This window comes from Rattus norvegicus, chromosome 6 (genome assembly GCF_036323735.1).
Source record: "Rattus norvegicus strain BN/NHsdMcwi chromosome 6, GRCr8, whole genome shotgun sequence".
NCBI classification, from domain to species: Eukaryota; Metazoa; Chordata; class Mammalia; order Rodentia; family Muridae; genus Rattus; species Rattus norvegicus.
The window spans coordinates 33,665,578-33,693,093 of record NC_086024.1 but is presented as its reverse complement, the minus strand read 5'-3'; the positions used below and the strand labels follow the sequence as shown (position 1 = coordinate 33,693,093).

The following is a 27,516-nucleotide window of genomic DNA, read 5'->3' as shown; positions in this document are numbered from 1 at the left end:
ACACCAGCACTGTGCTGCAGGAGGATCTTTCTGTATCCAATTAGAAAACTGTTATTCAAATCACTCAACTGAAGTGGTGGCTTGAATATAAACTGTCTCCCACAAGCCCGCCTATGGAAGAGCTCAGCTGCCTGGTGTAACTGGTTTTCAAGAAGTGACCCTGGAAATTCTAAGCAACAGATCAATTCCTCGATAAACTCCTAATACCATGCAAGTTGGGATAAGTCATACGTGGGGTGTGTAATTGGAGAAGTAGGTCACCTCATTTCCCCTGGAAAGTCCCCTCTACTTTCTGGCTCACATGACATTTGCCCAAATTCGCTGCTGCACTTCACCTGGGCTGTCATACCATACACCCTAAGCAAACAGCTGGCCCTACAGACTGAGGCCTCTGACGCCATGAGCCAAGTGGATCTTCCCTCCTCACTTAGGTCAGGTGTATGAAGATGTAAGATATTATATTTACTCATTTGTATGTGACAAATCATCCTGAGATCATCAGGACAAATGTCACTTGACTGGAATGTATGAAGTTTTTGATAAGCTGTTCTGATGTGCTCATATTCTGTAAAAATATTGGCATTTATGTTCAGACACTGGTCTATAGGGATTTTTGTTGTTTTTGTCTGGCTCTTATTACAATGATGATAAAATGGATTTGGAAGGAAGGCTTCCCAACCTTTCATATTTTTGGAATAAATGGAAAAGAATTAATATGATTAATATTTTTTTCTAACGGCCTAGAAATTCAACAAAAAGTGACTGCTCTTAGCTTTCTCTCCATTGGGTGTCTTTTTCACTAATGGTGTGTTCTTACTGTTTTGTCTCCTGTCTGGCTTTGCTGTCACTGTTTTAAAGGGCGTCTCATACAGCCTAGGCTAACCTCAGCTGCTGAGGCTGTCCTTGTGCCCCTGCTCCTCTGACCTTCATCTCCTCAGGATAAGAGTGCACACATGTGAGTTATTACTGCTCCAGCCGATTTCTCTATGTCATCAGTGTCCAAACTAATGTGTCTTGGGTTTTACATTTTCCTTTTATCATATAGGTTTTCATAAAATTCCCACTGTTATATTTTACAATAGCTACAAAATGTTTATTGATTTGAAATTACATTTATTTGGGAGTTTTCTCTACCTTTTTTCTGAATAATCTAACTAGATGTTTGTCAATATTATTTTAAAAAAACTTTTCCATCACAGATCACTTTATTTTTATGCTTACAAGTTTACAAGTTTCTGTTCTGATTATTACTTCTTCCTTTTACTAATTTGAGTTTGGCTTATTCTTGTTTCACTGCACCTACTAGATGCATCATTAAGTTACTTATTTGACATTTAACTCTTATTTTGGGCTTATTGTAATAAATTGCCTTCATACATACTGCTTTTAGTATAGCTCTTAGATTCTGGTATGTTATATATCTATTTTCACTTGTTTTTTTTTTTCTTTTAACCTACTCTGTCTCATTAACCTTTTGTATTTTTAAAGATGCATGTATATGTGTGTGCATGTGTGTATGCACATATGTATGCAGGTACGCACCAAATGCTTGGAATCCAAAATGGGTACCCAATCCCTCAAAGCTAGTTACAGGCAGTTGCAAGATGCATGGATCGTTGCATGTGTGTTAGGATCTGAACCTCAGTCCTCATGATTGTCCACTAAGCACTCTTTCCAACCCTCTAGGGGAATCTCCTATCCTCCTCTAATACTAATTTTTATTTGAATTATTGAGTTTCTCATTTATGTCATAAATTACTTTCTAAATATTGTTGAGTTGTCTGTATTCACTTTAATTCATTAAATTTCTTTATGCCTATTTTGTACAATTCTTTCTTATCACTTCTATTTTTCCCACAGAGGTCTATTACTAGAGAGCTACTATGCTAAGATGTCATGCTATTACTTTTTTCATGATTTTTGTGAGCTTACAGTGACATCAATGTATCTGGCTGATCAGGTATCTCTGCCCCTTTATAGGTAGCATTCATATTAAACAGCTTTCTTTCAAAATGTATCTCCAAGTGACAACTTGGTAAATAATGTAGGCTTTGGGTCCAATACCATAGTATACACTCTCTCTCTCTCTCTCTCTCTCTCTCTCTCTCTAATATATATATATATATATATATATATATATATATATATATATATATATATATATATATATAGTTTCTTTTATGGCAATTGGTGGATTTGGATGTGGCATACCGGTACAGGGTCAAAAATCCTTCCATTTTCAAATACCACAATCACTCTAGAGCAGGATGTGGGCACTCACTAACTGTGGATGTTTTCTCAAGAGTAGTGCCAGTTTCTTAGGCCAAACAATGACTCTAATGAACAGAAATCAAACATGGCAGTAGACAGAGATGGATGACATAACTATGTAGAAGCAGGGCCTGAAGTGGTAGATTAGGATGGGGAATTTAGGCTGACAAGCCTTGGAAAGACTATGGCAGGAACCTGACTGACTAAACCCCTTCAGGAAGTAAAATGAAACAGGGTCACTATACCAAGACGTACATGATCATTCAATTATGCAAACATTATTTTCTGGTGAACAGTTACATTTGTGAATTAGATACTTTTCTAAATAATCGCTATGTCAAAATAAAGCGAGAGGGATGAATAAGAGAAAAACTTGGTGTGGAGCAGGACAAGATAAGAAGTAATTCAAATCCTCTCAGATTACAGGAACATAACCTAGGAGAGAGGGGCTGGAGAGGTGGCTCCATGGGTAAAGACCGAGGCAAATCCTAAAAACCTGAGTTCAATCCCTAGGACCATCATGGTAGGAGAGCAGCAAAACCCAAAAGCTGTCCTCTCATCTACGCACGCACGCACGCACACCCCATGGGAAAAAAAGCACTCTGCTGCTTGAGCATACTGAATGAATGAATGAATGAATGAATGAATGAATGAATGAATGTTGTTTTTAAGACTTTTAGGACAGCCCAATTTAGTGAATTCTAAGCCATGGCTACGCAGTAGAACCCTGTTTCAAAAGAATAAAATTTTAAAAGATGACTAAGCAGAAGATAGCTTGCCACCAAGCATGATAGTGTGTACACACACACACACACACACACACACAGTGGCAATTCAAAACATTTTTAAAATAGGGAAGATAGTATTACCTTGTCAATGTATTATAGATCTAGTAATCTCTATCTTGGACATCTATGCAGAAAAAAGTGAAAAAAACACTCACACGGAATTACAACACAAACAGTCCCAGCAGAACTATCACAGCAGCCAAACCAGAGGCAGCCAAATTGCTACAGACTCTAAGTTAATCCTGTGCTGAGTGAAGGTACCTCCAGGAAATAGACACATTTAAAAATTCTTATAAGCCTTCGAGTGTTTAACCAAGGGCTAAAGCCAAATACTATATCGATGAGTGGGGAAAGAAAATCAATAGTCAGTTCAGGAAAAATTACCTGTGGATCTGATCTTGTCTACTAGAGCGAACAGGAGCTAAGCCATCTATTTCATCAAAAAATATTATAGAGGGCCTCATCAAATATGCCTATAAAGAGAAAATTAATATTTTCATTTTCAATTTAACAGCATTTTCTTAATAATGAGCATAAAAGCAAACAATACAACAGGCAGCAAGCATTTAAAAGCACACAGTAGGGCTGAGGAATATAGTTGAATGGTAGGACATTTTATTAATGTGTGCAAGACCAGGGTTCAAAACATTTTCCTAATGGGTGCAAGGATTTAGAATCAAAAACCAAATAACAGAAACAAAGACACCGCAGTATAAAGGAGACATCATGGGCAGAGTTAGCTAAGACGCCCCACAGCCCACAAGTACATGTGCAGATATACTTCAACTTTTTGTAATAATGAAAACTGAACCCAGGGTCTTATGCAGCCCTGACTGGCCTGAACCTTCTATGTAAATCAGGATGATCCCGAAGTTAGAGCTCCACCTGCCTTTGCCTCCCAAGTGCTGGCTGGGATTAAAGGCATAAGCCACTAACTAGGTCCTGCTCTACACTAACAACTTTTAGATGATATCTGAACTGTTTCACCAACTATACATCTGCATCACGTTTTCATGCAAAGGATATTTTGTTTTGTTTTGAGATTTCTATTCTATAACCCAGGAATGTCTGGATTTCACAATGAAGACCAAGCTGGCCCCAGCATCTGCTGGAATTAGAAGTGTTAGACAGCAAACGTGTCTCACAAAGGGTTTCACATCTAACACCACAGAAATGTATGGCTAATAAATTCTTGACTATATTTTTATTCACATATTTATTGATATATAATCAAATATAAGGTAAATTGACAAATATGACATGCTTCCTTCACTAAATCCAGTGAGTACATGAAAACTTATATTAGGACTAATTTTTTTAAGTACAGGAAAATTGGGATTTGCTTGTTGTTTGAGAGAGGTTCTCACTCTCTAGCTCAGATTGAAACTCACAGCAACCCTCCTATCTCACCCTGGAAGTGATTATAGGAATGATTATAGGAATGACTATAGGTACTGTTCCCATGCCTTGACTCCAGTGATCCTCTCGCCTCAGGATCAGGAGTGGGTTTCCCTTTCGCTGTGATGTTTATTTGTTGTGATTCTAGGGATTGAACTCAGGCTTTACACACACAGTACAATAATAAAAATATCTGGGACAATTGCATACTACCATGTTCTGGTTTGGAAAATAACATTTTAAAAGTACCTGTTACATTTAGCCTACTCATTTATTTCTTCTTTTTCAAAGCATTCATTTACTTCTGAATTCCACAAATCATGTGTTTATAATCTGGCATGGTCTAAGTAAGTATACCTCAAACATTCATTTCTTAAATTTCTGAACCTCTAGGGTAGCAATTACATTAAAAGGTAGTAAAATGTTCAGGAGGCAGTGTCTTACAGGTCACTGAAGACACCCTCTGAAGGAGACTGCGGGATCCTGGACTACTAATATTTCACCTTTCCTTCCTTAAAAGTTCTGTCTGACATTTGCTGCAGCACCATGTACTTTCTTATCGAGGGACCAATCGAGGACTAAGACCAGCAAACATGAGAGCAGATGTACTCATTCTCCTAAGGAACTGTCCCAGGTATTTACTTACCATAGTGACAAAAAAGCATCTACAGTACAACTGTGACAATAAACAGCATGCAGTTTTATAAGATTCCCCCCACAAATAGTTCACATTTTCTGTATATCCCATTTCCTCAGTAACACTGCAATCTAAGATAACTTTACATCCCAGGTTTCCAGTGAAACCTAACAGTCACGATAGGTGCTTTATGGATCATCATAAACATTCAGAAGTATAGAAAATGGGCTTCAATGTAAGAACCTCCCCTCCCCCCATCTACATGTTCTGCACAGTTCATGATGTTTCAATCAACAGCAGATAAAAAAAATTTTTTAACCCTGTATCTGTGCCAACCATGTACAACGATTTTTCCCTTCTCATTACTTCCTAAAGTAACAGATGTGCCTAACCCATGACCCATGCGCCACTTATCTATGAACACAGCCCAAACCAAGATTACAAATGTACTTAAAACATTGAGATATTTTTGTGTATGATTTTTTTAATTCAATTGTACAGTTGTGGAGTGTGAACTAGAACAGAAAACAAGATATTCTTAACAAAGTCAAAAGGTTGAACATATCTGCCCAAACTGTTTACATAGTACATATATTACATGATATTATAAGAAATATAGGGATGCTTTAAGCACACATAAAGATGTATATAAGCTACATTAAAATTCTTTATTATTGTGTTTATTAGACTTGAACGTCTGTAGATTTTGGAATCCTAGGGACTGCTGGAATCAATTTCCCACAAATAACAGGATTAAAGTATGCCTTTAAAGGCTTCAAATTACTAATCCTAAATTTCATACTCTAATTAGAATATATGTCTCCTCATAACTATATTTGCAGACAAAATACAATATTCTTTTTTTTTAAAGATTTATTTATTTTTTACTTATTTATTTATTTACTATATATATAAGTACACTGTAGCTGTCTTCAGAAGAGGGCATCGGAACCCATCACAGATGACTATGAGCCACTATGTGGTTGCTGGGAATTAAACTCAGGACCTCTGGAAGAGCAGTCAGTGCTCTTAACCGCTGAGCCATCTCTCCAGCCCAAAAATATTCTTTAAAAAAAAAAAAAAGGAGGGGTTGGGGATTTAGCTCAGCGGTAGAGCACTTGCCTAGCAAGCACAAGGCCCTGGGTTCGGTCCCCAGCTCCGAAGGAAAAAAAAAAAAAAGGTGCACTTGAATTAGTTGGTTTCCTTACCTGATCAAAGAGAAGCCTGAGCTGCCTTTCCGACTCTCCGACCCACTTGCTCAAACAGTCTGCTCCTTTTCGCATGAAAAATGCTACCTTTTTGTCTCCTTGACTGCATTCGTTAGCTAATGCTCTGGCAACTAAGGTTTTACCTGTGCCAGGAGGACCATAAAACAAACAGCCCCTAGAAGGAATCAAAGAAAATAGTCAATGTTAGCACCAATTACCAAGTTAAGATATCCCTCTTTCACATATAACTTTGATTACTATATAATAACTAAGCACTGATAAAAGCTTTTTCTAGTTTATCTGTAGTGAGTCCTCAAAGAACCAAACTCCTACAAGCAAGAAAGGTTAAAGGTATAGGATGGTTCTGAAAAGGCCTAGAATTTTGCATCTTTACAAAGGATCTCATCTTGTGTTAAATGACTCCTAAACTCCAAAATGGAAAGCAAGCCTTTGAGCTCTAAATAATAATTCCTAAGAGTCATTGTTAGAACATGCCAAATATATATATATGAAAATTTTATAATCAAAGATATATTAACTGATAGTCAATCAACTAAAAATAATAGTACAATAATAAACATCTAATATATAACATACCTTGGAGGCTGAATTTTAAATTTTTCAAAAATTTCTGGATATAAAAGTGGAAAAACTACCATCTCCTTCAAAGCGTGTATGTGATGGCTCAATCCACCTATGCTATCAAACCGCACCTTGGAGAAAGAAGAGGAAGTTTAATATGATTTTATATGTTCTAAAATTTTGTCCATCTGTCATTTTATATATATAAAATGTATATATATTTAATTTATGAGTTCTATGATTCAAAAATACACCCTTTAGAAGTTTCAGAATTTTTTTTCTTTTTTCTTTTTCCCCATTTTTCAAAACATGGCTTTTCTGTATAGTTTTGGCTGAAACTCTTCTGTGCAAGGCTGGCCTTGAACTCAAGAGATCCACCATGAGAGCTGGCCCCGTGCCTTCCTAGTGCTGGCATATACCTCCAACCCCATAGCCCTTTAGAAAATTGTGAGCATACATACGAATCAGTAGAGAATAAAGTCAAAAGTAAAATTCAACTGAGGCAAATAAAGCTATTATTATCATCAAGCGACTCAGGAGTAAGATAAATAGCAACCTAAAACACTGATAAATCTACAGAAGATGTTACAGGTATGCACTAACACTTATCTCATAGATCTTATGCATCCTCCCAAAACAAAACTTAGTTCATGACAGAGGAGAAAACCTTAGTTACCAAAGTGGCTCTCCAAACCACAAATTAATCAAATGAAAATTTACTCTTCAGTATTTAATTCATCTACTAGGAAAGAGATTTAACTTTTCTCCATAGGGAACAATAATGAAGACACTGGAAAGCACTGTATAGACCAGGAATGACAGAAACTGTTCCTCTCTCATAGCAATTACACCAATTAAAACACTTTGTAAAGAATGAATATTAAAAAAAATGACAAAAGAAAATTTTACAGAATGTTAACAGATATTGCCTACTGGACCCTGGTAGAATCTTTCCCTACTACTCATTCTATCATAGATCTTGGAAATGTTTTATGAATTATTTATTATAACAGGAAAAAACTACAAAAATTGAAGGTTAAAAAGAGAAACATTCTAAAAGAAGCTAAGTTCTCATACATCTGTTATCATTAGAATTGACTCACAAACATCAGAAGTTAAAAGACTGTAAGAGTAAAGTACTGGTAAACTAAATCTAGAGATGATAAGGGCCTCAAAAACTTGTTCCATTTCCTAGGCATTCAAGACATACATAATCTAAAATTTCCTTTAGTTCTAGTAAATGAAATAGATATTTTACTCTGTAACTTTAATTAACTTCATCTTCAATTGTATATGCAAGGCTACTTTGATAACTTCTTTAAATCACACATAAGAATCAGTTAAATTACATTGTATAGAGATGCAGGAGACCCATAAAAACACAGATTAAACTCTGTGATGAGTAGTATTTAAATTAACCCATATGAGACACTGTGATCAGTAAACCACATCCTCATAAACTTGAGGTCTTCCCACACCACATCCCTTCCTTGGAGTACAATCATTCACTGAACATAGTAACTTCAGTGTTTAAAATGATGACACCTAGGGGTGGGGATTTAGCTCAGTGGTAGAGCGCTTGCCTAGCATGCGCAAGGCCCTGGGTTTGGTCCCCAGCTCCAAAAAAAAGAAAAAAGGAAAAAAGAAAATGATGACACCTAAATTTCTAACCAGATATCTATCTCTACCTTATACCAAACCAATCGACTGCTCCCATGTAACTTCTCCTGAAAGTATGCCACAGATACCTGTAACGTTTACAGTCAACCCTCCCAATCTCATTCCTCCTCTTTAGACTCTATTTAGACAATGGAACCCCCAACACCTTTCAAGTCTATCTATTAGCTACCTATTTACTTAAGCCAGAAACCTACACAGCACATTCAGTTTGTTTCTGTCATTCTCCAAAAGCAATCAGTTCACTAAATTCCATCATCTTTCATTTCCTTACTTCTCTTTAATCCTCTTATTTCAATGCAATTACAAATTACAAACAAGCTCCTGTAATACCAACTTTGCTTCCCTTAAAAATCATTTGCAACATCACAGCCAGAATAAAACACATTATAATAATTCACAAGTGCTATTATGAAATCAGGTACTTAGAGCAATACATTGGCTCCTGTGGTATACAGAACTGTAAAACATTTCCTATCTACTATATATTCTTTTGTTTTTGTTTGGTTAGTTAGCTTGGTTTGGCTTTTTCAAGACAAAGTTTCTCTGTGTACCCTGGCTGTCCAGGAACTCACTCTGTAGACCAGGCTAGCCTTGAACTCAGAGATCTGCTTGCCTCTGCTTCCCACGTGCTGGGATCAAAGGCGGGCACCACCTCACCTGGCATCTGCTATACATTCTAATTACAAAAATGGGAAAAGACTTTACTAAGCAGCCCAGGTTTTGAGGATCCAAAACACATACATGAAAGTGTTGATACTGGTCATGTCTGAGTTTCTACTTTTATGTGGATTGCTTTAGAAGTAAGGAAACTCTTAGGAACATAATAAAAAAGCTACTCTGGGAAAACATTTACAAACTTACTGATTTATCAATGTTCATCGGATCAACATCAGCCAAACTTGCACCCACTTTCACCCGTTCTCGGAGAATGCCGCTCGCTAAATCTTCTGCTCTGAAGTTCATAGGCAAACACCTGAAAGGTGTAAGACATGAAGGTAAAGGCATTAAAACACTAAACGATTAGGGGGCAGTGACACAGCTCAGTGGATAAAGGCTCTTGCCACCATCCTGAAGACCTGAACAGGATACCTGGGAAACACACAGAGGGAAGCAAAAATCAGTTCCCACAAGTTGCCCTCTGACCTTCACACATGGACATGATAGCATACAAACAAAATGAATAAATAAATGTTAAATTTTTTAAAATCCTTCACATTTTAATGTCAACATAAGTTAATATGGGCCCTGCACCTCACCGTGGCAGCACAGTGGAGTGAAGCTGGTGGAAGGGGTAGAGGTGAGCCAGCCCTGAGGGCAAGAACAAGGGAGAGCTGGCCCTGCACTCATCTGCCATAGGTAAATGGATGTGCAGCTGCTGCTCTTCCCATTTGCCGCCTGTGGTGGTCAGGAGAGCTAGTCCTGCCCCTCACTAGCTGTAGGACCCAAGAGAACAACAGGCCCTGCACCTCACCTGGGCAACACAGCCGGGCGGCCCTGACAGCAAAGGCCTGGGTGAGCCTGCCCTGAGGAAAGAGGGCGTCCCAAGCCTGGACAAGGCAGCACAGTGCAGCTGGCTCTCGAGGCTTGTGTGTGGTGAGACCTCAAGGGCTTGAGATCAGGAGAGCTGAGCAAGTAAGATGGACAGAGGGCACTGTGTGACATACGGCAGCACCCATGACAACACGTATTCCATGCTTTGTTTTGCTTATTGTGTTGGTTTGCGTTTTTTTATTTTGAAGGGAGATTACAAGAGTAGAGAGGCATATACCACAACTACAAGTGGAATGGGGTGCATTATGTGAAACTCACAAGAATCAAAAAGTAACCAATAAAAGTAAATCAATAAAAAATGTTTTAAATACTTTAACATGTTTTTTCATCATTCTGCTTTATCATAACCCAGAAAATCAACATCAAAAGGTTTCATGTTTGAAATTACTCTTCCTACTTTCAAGCGATCAAAATCGGTGATTCACCAGGTAAAGCAAACATGAGCATTGATCATTTTCTCACACAGTTTATCTCCCAATAGGAAAAGGCAAGAGCCTTTGCTGTGATAAGAATAGTAGGACCGTAAGGAGGTGAGGCACAGCCATAGGGCCTCGGTCTGGCCACTGGGAATACAAGGAGAGAGTAATGCCACATGAAACCTTGGTCAGTAGTCATTTCCTACTGCAAGCATGAGGGCCTCTGCTTGGATGTGATGTGGCCACAGGGGCCTATTGCCAGAGACAACACTCTGTTGTGTGCATTCAGCCTCCAAAACTACATGTCCTTTTCTTTAACACATTTCCTAGCCTCCAGTGTGTCATCACAGCACGAGGATATAGCTTAGTACAGGGAAAGAGCACAATGGGACAGCCTAAGAGGTGTATAACGTCTATAATAGCACCACCCTCACTAGCATTGCTGAACCCTAACTGACCCTTTGAAATGTACTAGCAACAAGCAATGGCAGCAGATGCATTAACCCAGCATTCACGGTAGAGGCAGAGGATCTGAGCTCACGGCCAGCACAGGACAGCCAAGGCTGCACAAAAGAAAGAAATCCTGTCTTTAAAACAAATTGCTGAAGCAGGTTGTCATAACCTGGACATTCAGCTTAGTGTACCTACTCACATCTGTAAGGCTGCGTGCTTAATCCTAGAACTGTCACTATTATATAGTATTACCCCTCCCTCTCCTCTACCCCTCACTCCCTCTCAGAATAGAGGATAAGACTGAAAAGCCTTTAAATACTTGTGTTTACACTTAGATTTTAAATGATTACAGTGGCATACATGTCTAGAGTGAGCTATTCAAGAAGCTAAGAGGAGGACCACAGCCTGGGAAGCACTAGGAAGACCCTGTCTCAAATAATTAAACAGACTTCTATTCTTCTCTTACATCTTCTCTCCATCATTAGAAGATTTTATTACATAATTTATAACAAACAGGTGATACATACATAAAAATCTGTAAACATATATAAATATGTATTTGGGACTATCAATTTCTAGTTATATAAAAAAGCATTTATTTTATTAGTGCATGTTATTATTTGTTTATAATTTTTCCTTGAACATATTAATTTAAGGGACTATCTGGTAAGAATCTCAAAGTAGCACTACCTCATGTCAAAAATATTTAAAGGAGTTGGGGATTTAGCTCAGTGGTAGAGCACTTGCCTAGGAAGCACAAGGCCCTGGGTTCGGTCCCCAGCTCCAAAAAAAAAAAAAAAAAAAAAATTAAAATACTGAGGCTGAAGAAACAGCACAGTGGTTAAGAGCACTGGTTGCTCTTGCAGAAGTCCGTGGTTCAGTTCTCAACACCCATGACAGCTCACAATCATCTATAACTCCAGTTCCAGGGATCTAAATGACCTCTTCTGTCCTCCAAGGTCACTAGGTATGCACATGGTACACATACATATATGCAAACAAACACACATATAAAATAAAATCTAATAAACAAGGCTATCAAGATGCCTCAAGAGGTAAAGGCATTTGTCACTAAGCCTGGTGACCTAAGTTCAAAGTGCATGTCAGAAGGAGAAAACTGAGTCCAAAAATAGCTGAGCGCGCACGCGCACACACACACACACACACACACACACACACACACACACACACACACACACACACAGAGAGAGAGAGAGAGAGAGAGAGAGAGAGAGAGAGAAACAGACACACACACAGACACACACCAATGTAAAATATTTACAATATTAGCATCAACAAAATGCCATTATAGATAAGAAACACATCTTTTAAAACAGGAAACTGTTTCCTCTTCTACCATAGTGTCACTGAAAAGTTTGCCAACCTGTTTCTTGCTCTTGCCATGCTTTTTGACTTCCTTCTCTCAAAGCGCTCTTCATCAGAAGAAGTTGTGTCACTACTGTGAATGGCGTGCTTCTTCCTCCTGTTGGGAGAGGAATAGTAAACCATGTGGTGTCCAACAGCCCTCTAACCTTAGTCTTCTGTGTCACTTGTGCCATGGCCTTGCTTTGGTGGTGCTGTTCCTTGTGCCTCCTCCACTGCTGAGGTAAGACCTGGCTGGCAAGAGCTTTATAAAACAAACTCTTGTCATATCTACACTTAGCTCTGGAGAAAATTCCAGTTATTCACTAAGCAAATGCTTATTCAGATCATTATCTTCAAGCAGTTCACATCTAAGAAGTTCCACAGAGAAGAATGAAAAGAACAGAACAGGGTTGGGGATTTAGCTCAGTGGTAGAGCGCTTGCCTAGGAAGCGCAAGGCCCTGGGTTCGGTCCCCAGCTCCGGGGGGAAAAAAAAAAAAAAAAAAAAAAAAGAACAGAACACCTGTAGCTTTTCAAATATGGTAGTTCAAAAGTTAGTTAAGCAACAATTTTACATTCAAATTTAGAGAGAACATCTGTTGTTGTTATAAATATCAAAATCTAAGAACGGGGCATTTGTTACCTTCTTTATTATTCCTCTTTTCCCAAATTATCATAAATAGCTCAATCATTTTAAAAAGTAAATATACTTGTTTACAGGAAAATAAAGGCTTTTACTTCCCAATAATGACTTTTCTACTCTGCATGAAATATTCTTTTAAAAGATTTTATTTAGGGATTGGGGATTTAGCTCAGTGGTAGAGCGCTTGCCTAGAAAGCGCAAGGCCCTGGGTTCGGTCCCCAGCTCCGAAAAAAAGAACCAAAAAAAAAAAAAAAAAAAAGATTTTATTTATTTATTTAATGCATATGAGCAAACTTTAGCTGTTTTCAGACACACCAGCAGAGGGCATCAGATCACATTACAGATGGTTGTGAGCCACCATGTGCTTGCTGGGAGTTGAACTCAGGACCTCTGGAAGAGCAGCTGGTACTCTTAACATCTGAGCCATCTCTCCAGCCTGCATGAAATATTTTTAATAAAAAGGAAAATACTTAGCCAGGCTTGATGATATGTCTGCAGTCCAAGGTATTTGGGAAGATCATGAGGTAAGAGGATCTCTTGAGTCCAAGAGACCGGGTTGAACAACATAATAAGATCCTATCTTGGGGTTGGAGATTTAGCTCAGTGGTAGAGCACTTGCCTAGCAAGCACAAGGCCCTAGGTTCGGTCCCCAGCTCCGAAAAAAAGAAAAGAGAAAAAAAAAAAAAAAAAAAAAAAAAAGATCCTATCTTAAAAATTAAGTCGAAGAGGAGCTGGAGAGATGACTCAGCAGTTAAGAGTACTGGCTGCTCTTATAGAGGCCCCAGGTTCAGTTCCCAGTAATGACATGGTGACTCACAGCTATCCGTAACTCTGGGTCTAGGGGATCCAATACCCTCTTCTGGCTTCCAGAGGCACCAGGCATTAAGTAAGTAGTGCACAGACATACATGCAGGAAAAATACCCATACGTAACATAATAAAAGAATAATTATCCAAAATAACTAAATAAAAGAGACCAAAAAAAAAATATATACTGATGGTAAATAATTATATAACTGGCCAGGCATGGCAGTACACAGCTTTATCCCAGCATGTGGGAGGCAAAGGTAGGCATCTCTCTAAGTTTGAGGCCAGGCTGGTCTGTATAGCTAGCTCCAGGACAGCCAGGACAACATAACAGGGTCTCAAAAGACAAAAGGAAAAAAAATTACTACATAACTGGTCTAGAAACTACAATAATTTTAAAAGCTTACAACGTGTATCCCTTCAACATGTCCAGAATTTATCATAACCAAATTAAATTCCTTATTCTTCTAAATTGTATACTTCAAGACACAGCTAGAGGAATAACTTTATAAATTAAGATTCCAATAGCTCAAAAAAATAGTAACAAGAACTAACAAATAAAACTGAATCAGATTTAAGACTGGCTGGCTGGGTATAGTGGCATATGCCTAGAAATCCCAGCACGGAGGGACTGAGAGAATTCTAACACAGCCTAGGATTTATAGCAAGTCTGCTTCAAATAAATAAATAATCTTTTCTGAATCGCAAAGAAAACAAACAACTACCAGTGTAAAGAGAAGTCTAGAGAAAGAAAAAATCTTTGCCAGTGATTTATCAAATAGGGACTGCTATCCAGAATACGTAAAATTAAAAAAATAAACATAAAGACTGTATAATAGTCCAATTTATACATACACTATGAAAAGAGAACCAGATGGTTACCACAAATTCAAAGCCAAACTAATAAAGCAAGGAATTATCTCCAAAAATTAATAAAATGATACATTCCTAAATATCTAAACACCTATATCTGCTGGGTTTCACTTTGTTTTGTTTTTAAGTATAAAGGGGAGAAATGCATTAAGGCCTAGTGCCCAGGTGTGCTTCAGTGAGAATCTTTACTCTACTAGGAGCAGAAGCACAAGAATCCTGAGATAAGGAGCTTCAGGCAGGCCAGAGCAACAAAACAAAACCAGTTCTCTATAGGCAATAAAAGCTAGTCACTGCCTCAAAGAAGGACGCCATGGGCCGGTCTCCATTCAACTCTTAAGAGATGTTAGCTTTCAGACCATGAAAGTCAAAATTAATTTAAAAATTAAATGTAAAAATGAACCATGAACAAAAATAAAGCAAGAGTCATGTGTCAGATGATAACTGTCACAAATGAGAGAAAGGACAGAAGCTAGGAAGAAATCAGAGGATGCAATTAAGTCTCTCGTTTTCTCATTAACATATGCAACTACTTTCTCCTTCCAAATCAAATACAACTTACCTGATATGGCTTCTTCTTGCTGGAGACCTGTGAATATCAAATAGTGTATTTTCCCTCTTTTTTTGATGAGCCGGTACTAAAAGAAAAAGAAAGATAGAAATAACTAATAAGTCCATGCACTAAAGGAGCCTCTATTAACTTTCTATGAGAACCTAGTCATGTATCTTCAACTTCCACACTACTGTCTGGAAGCTTAACAAAGACAAAAACTTTGTATTAGTACTATTTTGCTTCAAATAAACATTTTAAATAGATGTTAATATTTCCAAAAGTATGATCCATTTTTCACAAATTTGTAGTAGGAAAGAAAACAGCATAATATTATCCCCCAGTAATAGTTCTCTACAAAACCATAAATGTGAACAAATCTTCATGCTTAAAAGTACCTTCACAAGGGGTACGAAACCAGGGTAGCAGACGGTTGCGGCATAATAAAAAATATGCATTAGAAAAGATAGGAAGAAACAGTTTACATTCCCTGCCTTACAGCTCCCCCACTAGGAAAAGGTTCCTTGACCCTACCTAGTAGTTTTAGTGACCTGTCCCTAATCTGCTTCAGGTATTTGAATTCTTGGTCCCTAGCAGGTGGCTGTTTAAGAAGGATTAAGAGATAAATAAGGGGCTGGAGAGATGGCTCAGTGGTTAAGAGCACCGACTGCTCTTCCAGAGGTCCTGAGTTCAAATCCCAGCAACCACATGGTGGCTCACAACCATCTGTAAATGGATCTGATGCCCTCTTCTGGTGTGTCTGAAGACAGCGGCTTATATATAATTAATTAATTAATTAATTAATTAATTTTAAAAAAGAGATAAATAAGGCTTTGGGCTGGGTAGTAGTATCACAGGCCTTTAATCCCAGCACCCAAGGGGCAGAGACAGGTGGATCTCTGTGATTTAGAAGCCAGGCTGGTCTACTGAGTGAGTTCCAGGACAGCCAAACCCACAGAGAACCCTCGTCTCAAAAAAAAAAAAGAAAGAAAGAAAGAAAGAGAGTGAGAGAGATAGAGTGAGTGAGTGAGTGAGTGAGTGAGTGAGTGAGTGAGTGAGAGAATAAGTGAGTGTGAGTGAGTGAGAGAGAGGGAGTGAGAGAGGGAGAGAGGAAGAGTGAGTGAGGGTGAGAGAGTGAATGAGAGAGGGAGAGAAGGAGGGAGAGGAAGAAAGCGAGAGTGTGACAGTGAGTGAGTGAGTGACATGGAGAGAGAGACAGAGACAGAGAGCATTGTTGGAGGAGGTGTCACTGAAGGTAAGCATAAGGTTTCAAAAGTATCTTGCCAACCCTCAGAAGCTCCCTGCCTCCTGCTTGTGAATCAAGATGTAAGTACTCCATGCATAGCAGATGAGCAGCTTGGTCTTCATGACAGTGCCCCAACAACAAGAGGGGGGATTATCCCCCAATCTGTCGCCTGCTTGTGGATCCCATTCCCCTAGCCTTGTCTAGCCTCAGTGGGAGAAGATGTGCCTAGTCCCTGCAAGGACTTGATGTGCCAGGGTGGGGTGATACTCGAGGGGGCTCCCCCTTCTCAGAGAAGGGGAGGAGGGAAGGAGCCACACGAGGGGTTACGGGGAAGAGGGGGCTGCTATTAGGATGTAATGTGAATAAATAATGAACAAAGTACAAAAAGAGAAAGACAGAAGAGCTCAGCTGCTGTTCCAGCCTCCTGCCACCATGCAATCACTGTCAACAGAGCCTACCCTTTTAGAACAGTCAGCTCCATTAGCTCTTTTCTAAGTTGCCTTGTCACATTGCTTTATCACAACAATAGAAAGCTATGGCTAAAGTCGGTCGAAGGAGTTGAGCCTACCTCAAGATGGAAGCCAAATGTGGAAGTCATCGCGCACATGGCATTAGCTTTGGGGGCATTAAAAAGGCAAGAATGAGATTGTTGTAAATTCTTCCTCCACGGTTTCAGAGAGGCACTGAGACCGAGCAACATGTGGTAATCCTGAAGTCATTGTCAGAAAAAAATCCTTCGTAGGCAATTATGTAAAAGCCCTGAAAGTGAAGCCTGGGTTGTAATGCAGACACCAAGATGTTGGAGATGCTAGAGGCCTGAGACGACTACTGGAGAGAGCTGCATATAGGGAGTGGAAGGAGGCCAAGAAAGAGATGTATGTGGCACAAAGCAAAGCTGGAGGGGCAGAGCCATCTAAGCCCTAAAGTCACAGGTCTAAGACATGGAGCTACAGGATTTAGCATTTACCCCGCTGAGATTCTATCTTGCTTTGGTCCAGTATCTCCTCATTATGTCCCCATTTCTCTTTTAAATGCATATTGGAAGTATGTGATTTGTTTTCTATTTCACAAAGGAAGGATCTCAGCCAAGAATCTTAAAGTTAGACTAAATGCATTTTGCATTACAATCTCATGGGCCTATAGGACTAGGGAGTAAAAGGAGACTGGCCTCCATAGGCTGGGTACTTGAAGACCAGCTGGTAGTGCTCTTTGAAGAGATTACGGAATCTTTGGGAAGGGAAGCCTTGATGGAGGCGCTATATCAATAAGCATGGGCTTTGAGAGCCTACAGCCTCACTTCGCTTCCTGCATTCTCTATGGGACTTAAGATGTCATCTTTCGTGCTGGAGAGACGACTCAGTGGTTAAGAGCAACAACTGCTCTTCCAGGGGTCCTGAGTTCAACTCCCAGCAACCACATGGTGGCTCACAACCATCCATAATGAAATCTGGTGTCCTCTTCTGGTGTGTCTGAAGACAGCTACAGTGTACTTATATATAATAAATAAATCTTTTTTAAAAAGAAGACAACAAGAATCTTTTTTAAAAAAGATGTGGTCTTCAGCTTTCAGCCACCAGACACCATGCCACTCCCACCATTATGGACTACTCCTCTGGAACCAAATAAATGCCTTCCTACATAAGTTGCCTTTAGTCTCAGTGTTATCATGACAAAAACAACAAGAACCCTAACGCAGTGATGAAGTGATGTTGATACACACACACACACACACACACACACACACACACACACACACGGACACACACCTACATGCACATGGATACACACACACAAGATTTGCCACTGGCAAGTAAACATGAAAAAAATGTTCAACCTAATTAGAGAGACACAAACAAACTACAATATATACCCTATTCTAGCTGGGTTTTGCCCACAAATACATACATATAAACGCATTGATGAGTATATGAAACAAACTTTTTAATTCCTTATATTGATCAGGGGGAGTGGTCAGAGGACACTCAGTTTTCTCCTTCCTCCTTATGTGAGTCCTGTGGCTCTAACTCAGGTTGCCAGGCTTAGACAGCAGATGTCTTTACCAGTTGACACATCTCACCAGCTCTGGAACATAGTTTTTCTTTTGTTTTTTTTTTTTGAGACAGGGTCTCACTGTGTAGCCTTGGCTACCTAGAACTTACTATGTAGACCAGGCTGCCTGTGTCCGAGTTCTAGAATTAAAGGCATGCATTACCAAGGATTATGCTAGGAACATAACTCTTTTTTTCTCCTCTAGTAAAGAATATAACAGGATAACTCTATGTAGTCCTAGCTGGGAGCATATAACCTTAATAAAATGCCACAACCAACCACTTTGGAGGATAGCTGCATTTTTACAAAATTAAATATACATACCTAATCATAAAATCTACCAACTACACTTCTTAATATTTGCCTATTGTTTGAAACAGTCTTGGGCTCTTGTGTAATCCTACTGGCCTCAAAATTTAGACCCCTCTTCTGCCCTAGACTTAAGAGTACTGATATTAAAGATGTGCTGGTACCACCACACCTGGGTTTATAACAACCAAACCAAAAGCTGAAATTAATCCTAATGTCCTTGAAGAATGAATAATAAAACAGTTGTGATGGTCCATGCCTATAATGAATACTACAATAATTATGCAGAATGAAAGAGAAGGCTGGAAACAGTGGTGATTTGTGCCTGTAATTGTACCACTTGAAGACTGGGAGAGGAAGATCACCAGTCGGAAGCTACCCTAAACTAGCCAGTAAATTCCAGACCAGCCTAGGCAAGAAGGAGAGTATTTCAAAAAATTTAAAGAGATGTCAAACACTTAAAATTTCATTTGTAAAAAATCAAAAACATATAAATCTCATCTAAATCAAAGTAAATAGGTACCCAAAGACTAATGCAAGGGAGACACAAATGACAGAGCAGAATCTGCACAGGAATGAGGGAACCTGATGGCATTGATGAGTTACGTCTGTTATCTTCATTATGTCAAAGCTTCACAGGTGTGGACAAATTACAAAACTTGACCAATACATACTCTAGACTTTATTTCAGCTAAAGACTCAAAAAATGAAAAACAAAACATCAGAATAACGATCCCCAACCTTTTTCCTGCATAACACATCTCTTATTAGTGACACAGTTATCTGAGACAATGACTCCTAAGAGGCAGAGGAATGTTTGAACCTTTAAGCAGCTTCTAGAATTAGCACACTTCTGCCATACAATCACAATTTTAGAGTATAAAATTCTCAGTAAGGGGCTGGAGAGGTGGTTCAGTGGTTAAAGACACTGACTGCTTTCTAGAGGACCCTAATTTGAGTCCCAGTACTTACATGGTGGCTCACAACCATCTGTAACTCCAATTCCAGAGAATCTAATGTCCTCTAATGGCCCTTGTGGGCACTTGGCAAGCACATGATGCACAGACACTTTCAGGCAGAACACCCATTCCTTTTTTTTTTTTTTTTTCTGTCTACATAGCCTTGGCCACTCTAAAACTCTCTATGTAGACCAAGCTAGCCTCAAACTTACAGAGACCCATTTGCCCCTCCCTCCTGAATGCTAGGATTAAAGGCTAATACCAACATACTTGGCCAAAATACACACACACACACACACACACACACACACACACACACACACAGTTTCTAATTCTAAATAAAAAAAGATTCTCAAAAACATTATAAGTGAATAAGGGTGCATAAGATGTCACAGAGAATGACCCAAGACAAAGCACTTGCCTAACATGCAAACCTTATGTTTAACTCCTAACAACAAAACAAAATCACAAATGACGACACACAGGCAAATGTACACACAGAAACAAGACAGCCAAAGGACTGAGTGAGAGGACGAGGAAGAGAGTGATAACGCTATGCATGCCCAGTCTGCCATCGTCCACCGTAACTACCGCGGCACGTGTACATGGAATTATGCAGAAAAAGACTTGCAGGACTATCAAGAGCTTTCATTATTTTAAATTCAGCACTACTTGTTTGTTGTTTGTTTTTGTTTGGTGGTGGGTTTTTTTTTTTTTCTTTATTGGAAAAGGGATTTGCCAAAAATGAAGACCTAGCCTTAAGCCTTTGAACTTCAGTCTCCTAAACAACAAGAACACAGGACCACACCACCGAGCCCAGGACACAGGACCACACGACCACACCACCGAGTCCAGGACACAGGACCACACGACCACACCACCGAGTCCAGAAAAGAAATGCTCTTTTTTCTCAAGAGTGGTAAAGCCACTCGGTTACAGAAGACGGGGAATTGTTTAGAGTCACCTACCTATTGGCGGTGCTTGATATCGATCCACTGTTTTTCTTTGTCTCAAATTATATGGTCTATCATTTTCTTCTCCTTCTGCCTCTTCAACTTCTATGTCTCCATCCTCCTCTTGAGATTCTAGTTTCCATGTATGAAAAAGAAACACTTTGACCCACATGTATGAACCCATTCTCAACCAAGTATTTACTTTCATCCATTATTCTTTCTACAAAGTGACATTCTAAAATGTCAGCAATTTATGATATGGTATAAACTAGTATAACCAAAAATAAGCCCAGGTAAATATAAAAACAAAGAGCTCTTTCTATCAATAATCAATATACTTCTGTGGAAAAATAAACCATTGTAAGCCTGGTATGGTGATGCACACCTTTAATCCCAGCACTCAGAAGGCAGAGACAAGCAGGTCTCTGTGAGTGCCTGGTCTACAAGGCTAGTTCCAGGACAGCCAGGACTACACAAAGAAACTATGTCTCAAGGTGGGAAAAAAAAGATTATCTTAGAAAGTAATCTATACTTTCAATATACCACATTTCCTGAAATCCATTCTATGAGGATCACTGCATAGAAAATTAAACCCAGTTTATAAATTGACAGGGCTAATGTGCTCTCTTTACATTCCTAGTTCCAGCCCTATAAATTCACTCTGTATTCTTCAGTTCAGAACTAGACAGATATCAGGCAAAAACACTACAACTCCTTCCACTACTATTAGTACTTCCATTTTTCTCTACATACTTCTCATTCTATAACAAAAATTAAAATTCGAATAATCAGGGACTTGGATGGAGCCTTTAGTTGGAAGGTTAACAAGTAAAACAAGAGGGCTACCCACCAGGCAGGCTAGCCAACAGCCCAGGCTTACCCATACTAGACAAGTTACGGACTACCAATACCACTTCTTTTTGCCAACTGAAGAAAATGAAAATTCAGATACTAGCTGAATTTAAATTTTACTTTAGATTATACAGCATAGACGTAAAAGGCAAAAACAAAAACAAAAAAAAAAACCAAAAACAAAAACAAAAGCAAAACAAGTCTGCTCTAACTGTATAGCTATTCCATATCCTTCCTCCCGCTCAGGTTTCCTAGATGCCCATCACAAGGTGCTGCACAGACCTTCTTCCTCGCCCTCAGTAGAAACTTCATGATGATTCTGTATCCCATAACTATTTCTTCTCAGTGATTTTCTTCGTCTTTTAACCCTTGAATACATATCCATATTTTCCTTTCAAAGAAAGAAATTTGTCAAATATTAACATAGCATTTAATCTCTGCTATAAATAAGTCAATAAATCAACCATGCTTGCTTGATATAATCTACTGTACATCTACTCATAAGGCACAAGTTCATGAAAAGTGCATCCTAAAATAAATAAGTATAAAAATAAATGATATGGAATATGGCATAGTTCAGAGTCATGTTTAACATAGGTTCAAGTCCATAGGGCTATTTTTATTATTATTACTTTAGAGGAAGGGAGGAGAAAAAAAAAAGCTAAGAGAGAAGAAAGTTGGAGAGAAGAAAAATAAATTGGGGTGAGGGGTTTGAAGAGGAAGCAGCAGGAACAGCAGCAGACAGTAAAATACAAACCTAAGTATGGAATGAAGAGAAATACACAATTGTAAATTTTAAAATATATAACACTGGGGGTTGGAGAGATTGATGTCTTAGCAGAAAGAACACTGGCTGCTCTTCCAGAGGGCCCAGGTTCAATTCTTAGCATCCACTTGACAGCTCACAACTGTCTCTATCTCCAGTTCCAAGGGATCCAACACAGACATACACACAGGCAAAACACCAAAGCACATAAAATATAAATAAATGAATGAAATTTCTGTTGGTTTGGGAATGCAGCTCAGTTGGTAGAGTGCTTGCCTCGCATGCACAATGTCCTGGGTTCCATCTGCAGCACTCACTCCATGAACCAGGCATGATAACACCTGCCCGGAAGCAGGTGATCAGAAGTTCAAGGCCATTTTTTGGCTACATAACAAGAAAGAGGAGGGGAGGGGATAGGAGGGGAGGGGAGGGGAGAGGAGGGGAAGGGAGGGGAGGGGAGAGGAGAGGAGAGGAACTGCTAGTCATCCTGTTTCTGGACACCTAATTCTTTGCAAGTATAAATAAAATACTTCTCTTCCAGACAGTACAAGTTTGCTCCCCGGCACCCACATCAGAAGGTTCACAACCAACTGTGACCCCAGCTCTAGAGGATCCAATTCCCTCTTCTGACCTCTGTTGGCTTCCACACCCAAGGCAGACACTCACACGGACATACGTGAATAAAAACTAAGGAGAAATACTTGCAAAGATTTCCATAGCTAATATACTCACAAATTCTGTATCTGTCCACATTCGAAGCCGCTCTACTTCGCCTGATCGACGATTTCGTCGAATGTTAATATTATCCATTTCTTGTAACACAGCTTCAGCAGTACTAAAATTACATAATAAAAAGAACTCAGACAATGGTGGGAACACATTCCATATCATAAACATTAAAGGCTCATCAAACCAGCATTAAATTATCTCTTGATATGTAACTATATATCTCAATTAAATAAGTTTCATAACGAGAATTTATCAAAACACAATTCCCAATTTATAAAACAAGATGGCCAGCTGTGGTGGAGCACACCTTTAATCCCAGGACACAAAAAGGAGTTAAGTAGATTTCTGTGAGTTCAAGAAACTCACAGCCTGGTCCACACAGTTCCAGACCAGAAAACACTAAATAGTGAGATATTACACTAAAAGATGGAATTGTTCTATTACAGGACAATTCCCAACATCCATATCAGGTAGCTAGTTCACAAACACACGTAACTCTAGCCCCAAGGAATCCAAAGCTCTCTTCTGCTCTCCACAGGTACAGTATTTACACATACAAACAGATACACATAAAAATAAAACATTTTTATTTTTAAAAGAGATGAAAGACTATCTTCAACTTTTACACACTTATTAAAACTTTAAAATTGTAAACCTTGTTTATAAGGCTCAAAAGAAATAAGCATGTTTGCTTATTAAAACTTTAAAAACCTATAATGTAGGTCAGGCATGGTAGAGACACCACTTCAGAGGCAGAGATAAATGAATGACTATAAATTCATGGCCAGCTTAACCTACGTAGTAAGTTTCAGGCTAACCAGGTCTACATACTGAGACTTGTTGGGGGGGGGGGGGGGACACTACCATATCCTGATAAATAACTACTAGATTCATGAAATGGGGGGGGGATCATTTAATATTAAGCCGTTACCAAAAAAAAAAAACCATAAAAAATGGATATATAAAAAGTTTAAAGCTAATAAGGTTAATTGAACAATTTTTAAATTAAAGTAGAACACCAATGTCTCAAACACCTAGGATAGTATCTTAGCAATTGCTATTTAGGTTTTTTTGTTTGTTTTGTTAGGCTCAGTTCACGTAAAAACTGGGAACGGCACCAAGTAAAGAAAGGAGGTAGAGAAGAGCTACAGGTGAGGGGGCTAGTGGGGGGAGACAGGAGCTCTCTGCCCAGAGCAAGCAGCAGCCAAGCTAGCCAACAGGTTTGCTCTGGATTCAGTGAGAGAGCCTGTCTCAAAAATTAGAGCAATTGAGGAAAGCACTGTCAACCCCTGATCTCCAATGGCACACACACCTCCCATACACATTCAAACAAATGTACATACAAACACATATACACCACATGCACATGTACACACAAAAATAGCTGAAAATCAAAAACTCATAAACACTCATACCTATTTACTAGTTGATCAAATAATAAACTCTGATTCACACTTTCAAATCTGTTTTTCCTGGACCGACAGCTTTTTCTGACTTCCATGTCACCATTTATACATGAAAGGTCGCCATCTCCTTTCTTTTCCCCTCGAAGGGGGTGGCTTCGAAGTGCTGCAAGAGAGGTAATTTCATTTCAAAGAGAAGAGTACAGAAAAACAGAAAAAAAATAAAAAATTTAAAGGCTACAAAAACTGAATATAATATGTTAAATGGCTTTAATATTAAACAATCAAGGTTTTCAATATTAATCTTTGCAATAAATGAAGTTTAGTCATTTCCAACTAACAGAGTATACTATTACGTCACTCTAAGAGGTTGGAATGTATGGCTCAGAAGTAGGAAACTTTTGGGCTGTGCAGGAGAACCACAGTTCAATCTCTAGTCCCAAAAAAATTTTAATAAAAAGCAAAACTAAAAGGCTACACTTCCGTCCATTTTCATACTTAACCCAACACCACTCTAACAATTTCAATATTAACCAGCTTCTCAGCAGGATACTCACACAAGCTACTATGTCCGTTTGGTAATGTAGCACCAGGCTGAGAAGTTAACCTAGAATACAAATATATTTAATACACAAACATATCAATATTTGTTTAGAAAGGTAAGAAATGAATTATCCATCTTTAAAATGTTAATTTATTATTTTTCATAAAATATTTTACTTTGATAACCTATCAATTAAAATCTACTAGTTCAAAGTCATTTCATTATTTCAAGAGAAACTTTAATAAAACACTGAATATAAGCTGAACTAATTTCGTTGCCAACTGTATCAATTCCAATCCTATTAAAAGATTAAGGTTAAGCAGCATAAATGTAACCAAGATCATAAGGAGCCATGGCAACAGACAACTATAGGCTTCATTGAGTTAATAAATTCCAAGCTATGACAAATTTATTCGAACTGTAAGAGAAGAAAAATATACTTAAATATCAAAAACACTTGATAATTTTCAAACTATCTGATCTGTTTTAAAACACAAAGACCAGGGTTGGGGATTTAGCTCAGTGGTAGAGCGCTTGCCTAGGAAGCGCAAGGCCCTGGGTTCGGTCCCCAGCTCCGAAAAAAAAAGAACCAAAAAAAAACAAAAAACAAAAAAAAAAAAAACACAAAGACCTATTCCCTCTCCTCTCAAATAAATAAAACAAATAAAAACAAATAAAAAGTCTATCTTAATATACTCTCAAAAGTAAAATTTCACCTTTAGCACCTCTGTACACCATATGCATGATACTTCAGGCATATGAGTGTAATTAAAGCACCTAATTTAATACATGTACTCTCACATATTGATTTAATACATGTACTCCCACATATTGATTTAATACATGTACTCCAACATATTGATTTAATACATGTACTCTCACATATTGATTTAATACATGTACTCTCACATATTGATTTAATACATGTACTCACACATATTGATTTAATACATGTACTCTCACATATTGATTTAATACATGTACTCCCACATATTGATTTAATACATGTACTCTCACATATTGATTTAATACATGTACTCCCACATATTGATTTAATACATGTACTCTCACATATTGATTTAATACATGTACTCTCACATATTGATTTAATACATGTACTCTCACATATTGATTTAATACATGTACTCTCACATATTGATTTAATACATGTACTCTCACATATTGATTTAATACATGTACTCTCACATATTGATTTAATACATGTACTCTCACATATTGATTTAATACATGTACTCTCACATATTGATTTAATACATGTACTCTCACATATTGATTTAATACATGTACTCTCACATATTGATTTAATACATGTACTCTCACATATTGATTTAATACATGTACTCCCGCATATTGATTTAATACATGTACTCTCACATATTGTAGACCTAGGATGAAACTGAGAATTATAACTTTGCATGTACATTCAAGACCCATCGAAATCCCTATTCTTTTAGTAACAATAGTTTCTGGTACATACTATACATTTCTTTTAAAACAAACACATTTTACAGCATATTTGGAAAAATAAAATTAACAGAAAGTTTAAAATAAGTCTAATATCAATTATGAATATACATGAGTATTTGTAAGACACTTTCATTTAAAAAGAAAATTAACATCATTACTGGCCCTAAATCATAGCAAATAATCAATGTATTCATGAAAAAACAAAAGCAGTGCGTCCTCACCTGGCCTGACCAGATGGTATGTTCCATTCCTCTCGCTGACCAGTACTTCGTGACTTTGATTTGTCTTTGCAAACAGAATCCGGCTGTTTCAAAGTGCGCTTGGCTGGAGGAGACACGTGGCTATCACTTAAACTTCCATCAACTTCAGCTTTCTGAAAGACAGCAATAAAAAGGAATGTATTATTCCTACCAAGATTAATATGCTTGAATAATAGTGTTTTTAATTTATATATAAGGAATTTGAAGTAGCCTATAAGCACTGTCTCAAAAATTAAAAAGAAAAAGTCTATGACTGCTTGAGGTACATACATGTATCTCTCCATGACATGATGCCTCATACTTACCTAAATACTCCATTAATAGGAGTCCCAAAGCAAGGACTTTGCTACCTCAGAACCTTCCAATTTAGGAAATCCTAACACATAGCCAAACCATTCAAATTTTGCCAAGTTTCTCCACAACATCTCAAGTCCAAGATCCTCCTATCCATGAGCTATCGATATCTTGACTTCACGGTCAGATCTCTCCCCTTCACTTTGCAGCAAAGCCTCAGTCTTTAGTTCTCTTTAATAACCTTGACTGTAAGAATAGTTTTCAGCCTAGAATGATCACTCACACCTGTAATGCTACCTCAGAGGCTGAAGCAAAAGGATTAACTTAAATGTGGAAGCTGCCAGAACTATAGTTAAGTTCTAGAGCTGCACCATAAGACTCTAAAAACAAACAAGAAATAAAAGGGAAGGGAGCATGGGGATGGAGGGAGAGAGACAAGAACAGAGAC

The 27,516-nt window shown here is 38.2% G+C and overlaps 1 protein-coding gene across 11 annotated transcripts in view; it reads right to left on the bottom strand.

Annotated features, from left to right (window-relative positions):
* Atad2b (ATPase family, AAA domain containing 2B) overlaps nucleotides 1-27,516 on the bottom strand; it is a 143,458-nt gene that overhangs the window by 96,439 nt on the left and 19,503 nt on the right. For all 11 annotated transcript variants that reach the window (XR_005505748.2, NM_001427483.1, XM_063262289.1 and 8 more), the window contains 12 exons: nucleotides 26,736-26,887; nucleotides 25,040-25,089; nucleotides 24,495-24,648; nucleotides 23,083-23,185; nucleotides 21,867-21,975; nucleotides 20,748-20,864; nucleotides 15,229-15,304; nucleotides 12,369-12,467; nucleotides 9,426-9,537; nucleotides 6,900-7,015; nucleotides 6,303-6,477; nucleotides 3,444-3,532 (listed from right to left, as the gene is read on the bottom strand). Coding sequence is in view for 10 of the 11 variants with exons in the window: in NM_001427483.1 (NP_001414412.1) it covers nucleotides 3,444-3,532; nucleotides 6,303-6,477; nucleotides 6,900-7,015; nucleotides 9,426-9,537; nucleotides 12,369-12,467; nucleotides 15,229-15,304; nucleotides 20,748-20,864; nucleotides 21,867-21,975; nucleotides 23,083-23,185; nucleotides 24,495-24,648; nucleotides 25,040-25,089; nucleotides 26,736-26,887 (1,352 nt within the window). In the remaining variant the exon portion in view is untranslated. The remainder of the gene's footprint in view (nucleotides 1-3,443; nucleotides 3,533-6,302; nucleotides 6,478-6,899; nucleotides 7,016-9,425; nucleotides 9,538-12,368; nucleotides 12,468-15,228; nucleotides 15,305-20,747; nucleotides 20,865-21,866; nucleotides 21,976-23,082; nucleotides 23,186-24,494; nucleotides 24,649-25,039; nucleotides 25,090-26,735; nucleotides 26,888-27,516) is intronic.